We start from the raw sequence: 10,943 nt of genomic DNA, 5'->3' as shown, positions 1-10,943 counted from the left end.
AAAAAAAATTAATTAATTAAAAAACATCATAAGAATATTGATAAAATAAGGAATTCTACAAGAAAACATACCTCAGAATTATCCTGGAGAAATTCATCTTGAGTCAAGTTAAAAACGAAATATTCGTTCCAGGTGCTGTTCACAAGAATTATTAAGAAGCCTTGGACTTTCTCTGTGGACAAAGAAAAGAAAAAAACAGAAAAAAAAAAGAGTAGGTGAGTGATGGTTTAAAGTTATGTAGTCTATCTCATCATCATCATCATCATCATCATCATCATCATCATAGTTTTAAAGTCTACTTTTCCATGAATGCATGGAAAAATGAGGCAAATTTTCTTCGGTGAGGTGCTCTTCCTGCTGGCAAACCTCACCTGTTTTCAAGCAAGATGTTTTTTTCTTTCTTTATGGTTAGACATGTTCTCACAGAAGATTGGAATCGAACAATATCACTTGTATGAAGGTGATATTCGTTTACTACTATTGTGCGATGTTAAGACAAGGTAACACAAACACACATACACAATAACACACACACACATATGTATATACATGCACACACACATGCATACTCTTAAAAGGCAGCGAGCTGGCAGAAACGTTAGCACGCCGGGTGAAATGCTTAACAGTATTTCGTCCGCCACTACGTTCTGAGTTCAAATTCCGCCGTGGTCGACTTAGCCTTTCATCTTTTCGGGGTCGATAAATTAAGTACCAGTTACGCACTGGGGTTGATATAATCGACTTAATCCATTTGTCTGTCCTTGTTTGTCCCCCGTGTGTAGCCCCTTGTGGGTAGTAAAGAAATAACACACACGCATACTCTCTCTCTCTCTCACACACATACACACATACATAGAATGGCCTCCTTTCAATTTCTGTCAATCAAATCAACTCAAGGTTTTGTTTTATCAGCAGTTTTAGTAGAAGATAGAAGACACTTGCCCAAGGTATCACATCAGTTGGGAAGCAAATTTCTTAACCAAACTGACATGCCAGCACCTGTATACACACACACACACACACATAATCCAGAAGTGTGGCCCTTGATTGGGATTTCCAGGATTTTGAGGAGTATGGACCCACCTCTTCACCATCATTGTTCCCAGGTCTTCTCTGACCTGGAGAAGTGCTATCTTTCAGGGTCCCTGCTCTGGGTTAATTAAAAAAGAAACCTTCTTGAGTCATGTGGACATATTCCCCACCTGGATGGGAGACCAGTCCATCACAAGATAACTCATTTTTGCCAGCTGAGTGGACTGGAGCAACATGAAATGAAGTGTTTTGTTCAAGGACACAACGCGTCGCCCGGTCTAGGAATCGAAACCACAATCTTACAATCATGAGTCCAACACCAATAACCACTAAGCCATGCACTTCCTCTGAGTTAATCAGCATGCTATGGAAGAAAATCCAAGCACAAACCTTCACTGCCTTGTGAGCAACTTGGGAAAGTAAAAGACTACGGGAGTCAACCTAAATAGCAAATCAAAAGATAGAGTCCCTCAGGCAATTTGGTGTTCTTTTTGACGCCCATCCAGCAACTCCAGGAGGGAGGTGAAGCTTGCCAGTCCAGTAAGGCAATTCACCAAAGGGAAGGTCACTCCAACGTAAAACTGTGAAATGTACAGCTCGCAGTTCACCACAGTTGTCTTGGTTTGCTGAGCCAATGTATTCAGATCTTCATGTCTAAAGAGTAGGACTGGATGGTGTAGACTGACTCTCACTTCGAAACCACAAAGTGCAGGCAAGAAGAAAAGCTCTGCAGTGAAGGATCAGTTTACATAGCCACTTGAGGGCATGCCTCTCTACCTCATGATCGTCAGATATAAAGAAACTGAAAACATGATGATCATGATCATGATGATGATCATCATTTTTCATCTGCTTTTTATGCAGACAACCTTACTCCGAATGCTGTCCAGGACAGTGTTTCCCAACCATTTTTTACCTATGGATCCTTTTCATTCCTATTTTACTCAGATGGACTCTCCTAACCATTTTGACGTTTAAAAAAATCTTGCATTTTTTTCACTAAGAGCACCGTCCGAGCGTGATCGTTGCCAGAGCACCAGCTGTCTGGCTTCCGTGCTGGTGGCACGTAAATAGCACCATTTGAGTGTGATTGTTACCAACGTCGCCTTCCTAGCACTTGTGCCAGTGGCACGTGAAAAGACATTCGAGCAAGTTCGTTGCCAGTGCCGCTGGACTGGCTCCTGTGCACGTAAAATACACCATTTTGAGCGTGGCCGTTGCCAGTACCTCCTGACTGGCCTCTGTGCCGGTGGCATGTAACAGCACCCACTACACTCTCAGAGTGGTTGGCGTTAGGAAGGGCATCCAGCTGTAGAAACTCTGCCAAATCAGATTGGAGCCTGGTGTAGCCATCTGGTTCACCAGTCCTCAGTCAAATCGTCCAACCCATACTAGCATGGAAAGCGGACGTTAAACGATGATGATGATAATGATGATGATTATTAGAAATTCATCATCATTATCATCATCATCATCTTGATCATCCTCCTCATCATCATCATCTTGATCATCATCCTCCTCCTCATCATCATCATTTAATGTCCGTTTTCCATGCTGGCATGGATGGTTTGACAGGAGGTGGCCAGGTCGAAGACAATGTCTGTTTTGGCATGGCTTTTTATGGCTAGGTGCCCTTCCTAACACCAATGACCCCACAGAGGGAACTGAGTGATTTTTACATGGCACCAGCACAGACGAGGTCAGTTTTGGTATAGTTTTTACAACTGGATGCCCTTCCAAACACTAGCCACTTTTTACTTGCCGAGCACTGGCAGGGTCTTCAGGTAACTTGCAAGACAAAGAATCTTTGAGAGTGGAGGGGGAATTGGAGGAGGTGACCTTGGGGCCAAGTGGTGAAAGGTTAGAACGAGACAGAGAGACAGAAATAGGTGTGTTGCTGTAAAGGAGATACATGATTACCCATGCTAAAATATTTTGTGCTTTGTAGAAGTACAACCAATTTCTTATGTTTTATCTTTTATTTTTACTTGTTTCAGTCACTAGACCGTGACCATGCTGGAGTACGACCTTGAGGATTTTTAGTCTTATATGCAACCTGGTTGAGAACCACTGGGTTAGGATGTCTTTGCATGAGTGACACCTTCAAACGAGTGATTTAAAAAAACTTTTTGTAAAAAGATAAAACATTAAAGAGTCTGTTATGGTTGAATAGGTTATGAGTCATTCCACCTCAATTAATGTATAATTCAATTAAAAGGTGGGGGTAGTAAAAGAAAGGGAAAGAAAAGTAAAGAAAAGCGAAAAAATGAAAAGCAAAAAGAAAGAAAAATATTAGAAAAAAGTGAAAAAGTGAAAGGAAAATGTATGTTTACAAAAAGGTGAAAATGAAAGGTAAAAGTTATGTTTGAAGTTATCTTAAATGCATTCATACAAATATATTGTATGCAATTTCAGTAGGTGGTTCTGAAATCTCAAGTAGGACATAAATGTATAAACCTTTTGCTTTTGTTTCTTTGAGCTACATTCAAACTTATTTAGAAGGGAAAAGAAAAAAAAAAAAGCCAGTCACACACTCCCGAATAACAACGATATTTCAATGTATTTACGCAAGTTCAAATTTTTTCTTTGCCATGAGAAGATTAAGATACAGATTACGAATCTAGACATTGTCTTTTTATGACTGTACAACAATAATAAGAGTTGTCCGCAACAAAATGTATCCACAATGCATCAGTTGATAACTTGCTCGATTTTCAATTTTTTCTAGAATTTACACATTAGAAATGGTGAAAGGAGCCAGGCTAAACTGTATTCGAAAGAAATTTGTCCTAAAGTCCAATTAGAAGTTTGAAAATGCAGTTTAACCCTTTAGTGTTCAAATTAATATGTCAAAAGTAATCCTTATTCATTTACATTTAAAAAAATTAATCTGGTATTATCTTGTAGCTTCAAGAGTTGAAAGATGTAATTGTTTATTTTTAGAACGACATTGCAGGGTAGGTGTGAGATGCTGGTTCTGGCCAGTTTGAGCATAAAATGAGGAGAATATTTGGGCCGGATATAGCCGGTTTAAACACTAAAGGGTTAAATGCTAAGGCAGTTTAGGAGGGAGTTTCAAGCAAATCCGTCAGTATGGTTTGCCATCACTTGAAATAGCGATAGATATGAAGCAGCAGGAACTCTTCAGAATACCCATAAAAAATGTTTCACAAGACCACAGACATCAACAAGCCCCACAAAGCAAGAAAGGGTACTAGAAACATATTGCCAGAGTTCAAGAAAATCTGTAACAAATGAATTATTTGATAGGAATTTCAGAAATAAGCATCCATCACATTTTGAAGTGTAGTCATTGGAAAAGTTACATTCAATATCCATGCTCTCTATGAAGATTATCTGGACAGAAGAGTGGAGTTTTGCAAGATGTGTAGAAGACGCACTTTCCAACAAAGATCGTTTGGAGGAATGAAGTTACATTTAAATTAAACTGCTTGATAAACCACCATTAGTATGCCAGACAAAGTGCTTAGAAGCGTTTTCTCCATCTTTGCATTCATCATCATCATTATCATCATCGTTTAACGTCCGCTTTCCATGCTAGCATGGGTTGGACGATTTGACTGAGGCCTGGTGAAACCAGATAGCTACACCAGGCTCCAATCTGATTTGGCAGAGTTTCTACAGCTGGATGTCCTTCATAACGCCGACCATTCTGAGAATGCAGTGGGTGCTTTTACGTGCCACCGGCACAAAGGCCAGTCAGACGGTACTGGCAACAGCCACACTCAAAATAGTGTATTTTACATGCCACCTGCACAGGAGCCAGTCCAGCGGCACTGGCAACGATCTCGCTCAAAAGTTTTTACATTCTGAGTTCAAATTCCACTTAGATCAACATTGTCTTTCATCCTTTCAGGGTCAATAAAATAAGTACTAGTTGAGCATTGGGGTCAATGTAATCAACTTACCCCATCCCCTGAATTTGCCAGAATTTGAAACCATTATTGACAATGCTTGAACCAGAGCAGTAATTAGTTAGAAAACAGACATTCATAAAAAAGTAAATTCTGACAATGAAAATGTGTTATAATAAACACTAACTTTATAATCATTCAATGTGTATCTACATTTTTGGGGATAAAAATACATTTATCTCATATATATCATATGTCATGAGTGGAAGCGCAATGGCCCAGTGGTTAGAGCAGCGGATTCGCGGTCAAAGGATCGCCACCATCCCGGCAGGGGATGGTGGTGAACCCTGCTGTACTCTTTCACCACAACTTTCTCTCACTATTACTTCCTGTTTCCGTTGTGCCTGTAATTCAAAGGGCCAGCCTTGTCACACTGTGTCATGCTGAATATCCCCAAGAACTACGTTAAGGGTACACGTGTCTGTGGAGTGCTCAGCCACTTGCACGTTAATTTCACGAGCAAGCTGTTCCGTTGATCGGATCAACTGGAACCCTTGACGTCGTAAGCGACGGAGTGCCAACAACAAATCATATGTCATGTAAGGCAGGTAACCCTGGAATTAGAAGTTGAACAATTATTCATTCAAATTACATTTAACCCTTTAGCACTCAGATTACTCTGTCAAATGTAATGCTTATTTATTCACACTGGTTTGAATTAATCCTGCAATATCTCATTGCTTCGAGATTTGATGATGTGATTGCATATTTTTTTAATGACATTGCAGGGTATGTGTGAGAAGCCAGATCTGGCTGGTTTGAACATAAAGCAAGTAAAATATTTTGGCTGAATATGGCCAGTTTAAATGCTGAAGGGTTAAAGTTACTTATTATTCAGTTTGTTATCTAAGTACTTTGTAGTAAGTCTGATAAGTAATTATTTGTTAATTAATTACACAAAATTTTCTCATGACCACTTCATTGGCCAGGAGAAAGCAATGGGAAACCACTCCAGTATTCATCCAATCATAGCAACCGAAGTTCCTGTAATCTACTTAATGACAGAAGGGGAGGGTATGAGCCCTCCCATGTTATATAGAGAGTCTTGGAGACAGGTTCACATGCATAGGACCTGCCTCAGAGAAGACTACTGCTACTATAGGTAGGCTACTAACCCCAAGATTCCAAGTTCGATTGCAGGCAGTGACTTGAATAATAATAATAATAACATTGAAAAATACCTTAGGAATCCAGGTTCAAAATTACCCTAGGACACCTGAAAAAGGCTGGAGAGTATAACAGCTGAAATGTTGTGTTAACAACAAAGAAGATGAAGACAAATATCCGTCAAATGTAAATAATATAGATAATTAAAATATTGTTAAAATTTTACTAACCCTGTGATGGTGCTTTCCATTTAAGTTGGCTCCAAATCATGTTGCCATTCAACTTCTCTGAGAACTGACCGTCTTGAAAGGAATTGTACTGGCCAGCAAGGGCATAGACGTTTTCTGTAAAAGGGAGAAAATTCATTTTTAGATTCCAAATATCACCTCTCTTTGAGGAAGAAAGCATGTATTCTTTACCTTTCAAGTGTGGGAGTTAAATATTTTCTCCAAATTGATCAGGAAGTTTAGACCAGCTAAATTTGTACAGTTCCATTTAAAGTTGGGTATGTTTATGTATAAACTCTTAAAAAAATAATCTAATCAGAACTAAATTAAAATTTTGTTAGATAAGCCTCATTATGATAATGGTGATGTTGATGGTGATTATGATGTCGATGGTGGTGATGTTGGTGTTGGTTATGATGATAATGATGATGACATGACAATAGTAGTAGCAATAGTGAAGTGATAATGATGATGATGGTGGTGGTGGTGGGTAACGATGATGGTGATAATGAGAATGAGTCAACACGATAATGTTGAAGATGATGTGATTGACTGAAATGGCGATGAGGATGAAGATGATGGTAGTGGCAGCAGTGGCTGGTGGTGGTGGTGGTGGTAGGAGTGGTAGGGGTGGTGGTGGTGGTGGTAGCAGAGGAGAATTTAACACAGAGAAGATTAAGGCCCACTATCTTTGCAAATTCTCATGGACTAGCTGGAAAAACACATGCCTTTGATGGTAGTGATGATGACGATGATGACAATGACCATAACAATAACAAAGATGGTGATGAATATCAATACGATGAGGATAATGGTGGGGGGGGACAGTGATGGTCGTGGTGGTGGTGGTAATGTTGTTGTTGTTGTTGGCACTCCGTCGCTTACGATGTTGAGGGTTCCAGTTGATCCGATCAATGGAACAGCCTGCTCGTGAAATTAATGTGCAAGTGGCTGAGCACTCCACAGACATGTGTACCCTTAACGTAGTTCTCGGGGATATTCAGCGTGACACAGAGTATGACAAGGCTGACCCTTTGAATTACAGGCACAACAGAAACAAGAAGAAAGAGTGAGAGAAAGTTGTGGTGAAAGAGTACAGCAGGGTTTGCCACCATCCCCTGCCGGAGCCTCGTGGAGCTTTAGCTGTTTTCGCTCAATAAACACTCACAGCGCCCGGTCTGGGAATCGAAACCGCGATCCTATGACCGCGAGTCTGCTGCCCTAACCACTGGGCCATTGCGCCTCCATGGTGGTAATGTAGACACATTATATATATATATATATATCTTTGAGAGTATATATTTGTGTCTGTATCCCCACCCCGTACTTGACAACGTGAAGGCATGTAGCTTAGTGGTTAGGGTATTTGGCTCATGACCATAGGGTCACGAGTTCAATTCCTGGTGGTATGTTGTGTCCTTGGACGAGACACTTTATTTCACATTGCTCCAGTTCACTCAGCTGGCAAAAATGAGTAGGACCTGGATTTCAAAGGGCCAGCTTTGTCATACTCTGTGTCATGCTGAATCTCTCTGAGAACTATGTGAAGGGGTACACGTGTCTGTGGAGTGCTCAGCCACTTGTATGTTGATGTCACGAGCAAGCTATTCCATTTACCGGATCAACTGGAACCCTTGTCGTCATAAGAGACGGAGTCTGCCAATACTTGACAACCAGTGTTGCTATGTTTACATTCCTGTAACTTAGTGGTTCTCCAAAAAGAGACTGATAGAATAAGTACAGATTTAAAAAAAAAATAAGTACTGGAGTCAAATCATTTCACTAAAATACTTGAAGGCAGTGCTCCAGCATGGCCACAGAGTAAATGACAACAATAACTAAAAGATAAAAGATCCCTCCTGCAAGATATTCAAAAGTAAAAGAATTAAATCTTACCTAGTTTACCAAAGGTACAGTTGTAATCATCCTGGAATATAAAAAAAAACATCAGTGGTGAGAATTTTCAAAGAAGAAAAAAGGATTGTAAAAGTTTGATAGTTGTCATAGAGACTTTAGTCTCTCTCTATCACCTTTTAACAGCATTATAAATGAAGAGACATCAGAACAATTTACAATATAATAAAAAGGTTTTATTTAAGATGATACTTGATTATACAATTTCTGTCATTCAGCTTAGCAGCCGCTGATTAAATTGTAGTTTGGTAATGGAAGGTTAAGGTCTTCCTTGATGCCTGCCAGAGAAGCAAGTAGCTATCACCATCGAAGGCATTATGGTGAAAAGTGCTTCATGGAGGAGTGAGGTGTTGTCATGGAGAAGGTCTGAGCTCAACTCACCGAGAAAGTGAAACTAACCGTTTAAGTATGAGTTTTACTACGCATGCGCAACTCGAGGGGCTTCCGGTGGTGAAGTCCCCTGCGCATGCGCAAAATAGTACTTCCTCAATGGCGGCTATAATTTCGCGCCACTACAGAATTTTATTGTTCAAAATTGGTAAGACAATCATCATCATCATTATCATTTAACCCTTTTGTTACCAACCCGGCTGAAACCGGTTCGAGCTCTGAGTACAAATGTCTTGTTTTCATTACTTATCAGCGTTTCATCCATCTTTATGTTCTGAGTTCAAATTCTACCATGGTCAGCTTTACCTTTCACCTTTCTGGGTCACCAAAGTAAATACTAGTTAAGTACAGTGGTCATTGTAATTGACTTAGCTTCTCTCCCGAAATACATTTGAAATTCAGTCAGTAAATAATGCAATTTTTCTTTGCATTTTCGTGTTTTATCATAATACATATATAACGGTTGATGTTTTTGTGTTGTGTAGTCGATGTGTCACCCATTGTAATGATAAGTATTAATTACCAATTGTACTGGTTATAAGATGAACGATGAAGATGATCAACATTTTTATAGAAATATTTATTTACCGTTACTTTATATGTTGCCATACCACGACGGGTAGGTTAGTGTAATAGTATAACAGTTTGTACGTAAAGCATACAAGGTTAAGAATTTCGGCCTGTATCTGTATGTATACTTTTTCATAGTAGTGTTTATATATAGAGAGAGATGGTAGGGTTATAGAGAAGAGGATGCGAGCTCGTATTAGTTATAATGTGTGCGATGTTGTCTCACAGTGGCTGACAGTAAACTTCTTTCTCCCTCTGGCCAAGGTTGTAGCTGGTCAGTCAGACTTCGTTCTCCTTGGGTCGTCATATATGAGAATTGATCACAAAGTGATACAAATAAAAATTGCATTATTTTCTCGCTTACCATTCATATAAATAGGGGGTAATCTGTTTCAAGCCACACCCAAGCACCACATAAAGGCATCAAATGCAGTTTTATTTGTACATCAATCAATAGCTAATACATAAATATTCACATATATGAAAGAGAAGCTTTATAGTTAGCTTGAAGCATTGTGATACAGAAGTAGGATAACAAACCAAAAAGGAAACGAGGAGAGTTTCTTACAATGCAAAGAGGAAAGTTGGGTGCCCTTTATGTATTTCAGGCACAAAGGCCCATCATCAGAAGAACATGGTTAAGAAATGTGAATTTAAGTAGATCTTGCCGTTGGGCAATCTAAATGACAAGATCTGCATGAATTTGTGTATATCTTCTCATAGTAGGCTCGATTTCACTTGCCTCAACAAGTCTTCGCAAGAGGATCGAGAAAGCGAAATCGGGATAGCACCTGTGCCCAGCGTCGCCTTTCTGGCACTTGTGCCCGTCACATGTGTAAGGATTTTCGAGCGAGATCGTTGCCAGTGCCACTGGACTGGCTCTTGTGCGGGTGGCACATAAAATACACCATTTTGAGCGTGGCCGTTGCCGTTGCCAGTACCGCCTGACTGGCCTTCGTGCTGGTGGCACGTAAAAAGCACCCACTACACTCTCTGAGTGGTTGGTGTTAGGAAGGGCATCCAGCTGTAGAAACTCTACCAAATCAGATTGGGGCCTGGTGATGCCATCCGGTTTCACCAGTCCTCAGTCAAATCGTCCAACCCATGCTAGCATGGAAAGCGGACGTTAAACGATGATGATGATGATGAGTAGGCCTTTGTGCTATACAAAGGCTACTCAACTTTCCTCTTTGCATTGTAAGAAACTCTTCTCATCTTCTTTTTGGTATCTGTTATTCTTGTTTTAGTCATTAGACTACAACCATGCTGGGGTACCACCTTGAAAAATTTCAGTCTTGCAAATCAACGTTAGTATTTATTATTATTTTTTTTTTTTTTTTAAACCCTCGTACTTAGTCTATCATTCTCTTTTGCTGAACTGCTAAGTTACAGATATGTAAATGCACCAACACCAGTTGTCAAGTGGTGGTAGTGGTGGTAGTGGGGTGGGGGTGGGGAGCTGACAAACACAGACACAAAGGTATACACACAAGAATATATATGTATTTATATATCGATAGGCTTCTTTCAGTTTCCGTCCGACAAATGCACTCACAAGGCTTTAGCAGAAGACACTTGACTGAGGTGCAAGCAGTGGGAATGAACTCAGAACTATGTTGTTGGAAAGCAGACTTCTTACCACATAGCCACACACATCTGTCTCTGTTTGTCTGTCTGTCTGTCTGTCTGTCTGTCTGTCTCTCTCTCTCTCTCTCTCTCTCTCTCTCTCTCTATCCCTCTCTCTCTCTCTCTCTCTCTCTCTCTATAT

At 40.0% G+C, this 10,943-nt stretch overlaps 1 protein-coding gene across 1 annotated transcript in view; it reads right to left on the bottom strand.

Moving 5' to 3' along the window:
• Positions 1 to 10,943, bottom strand: part of LOC106878081 (uncharacterized) — a 50,584-nt gene that overhangs the window by 1,208 nt on the left and 38,433 nt on the right. Inside the window, exons 2-4 of the mRNA XM_014927178.2 lie at positions 8,198 to 8,228; positions 6,305 to 6,418; positions 72 to 172 (exon numbers count right to left, since the gene is read on the bottom strand). Coding sequence (XP_014782664.2) covers positions 72 to 172; positions 6,305 to 6,418; positions 8,198 to 8,228 — 246 coding nt within the window. The remainder of the gene's footprint in view (positions 1 to 71; positions 173 to 6,304; positions 6,419 to 8,197; positions 8,229 to 10,943) is intronic.

The sequence above is a fragment of the Octopus bimaculoides genome, chromosome 11, assembly GCF_001194135.2.
Source record: "Octopus bimaculoides isolate UCB-OBI-ISO-001 chromosome 11, ASM119413v2, whole genome shotgun sequence".
Taxonomy (NCBI): Eukaryota; Metazoa; Mollusca; class Cephalopoda; order Octopoda; family Octopodidae; genus Octopus; species Octopus bimaculoides.
The sequence above is the reverse complement of the archived record's forward strand: the minus strand, read 5'-3'. Positions and strand labels throughout refer to the sequence as shown.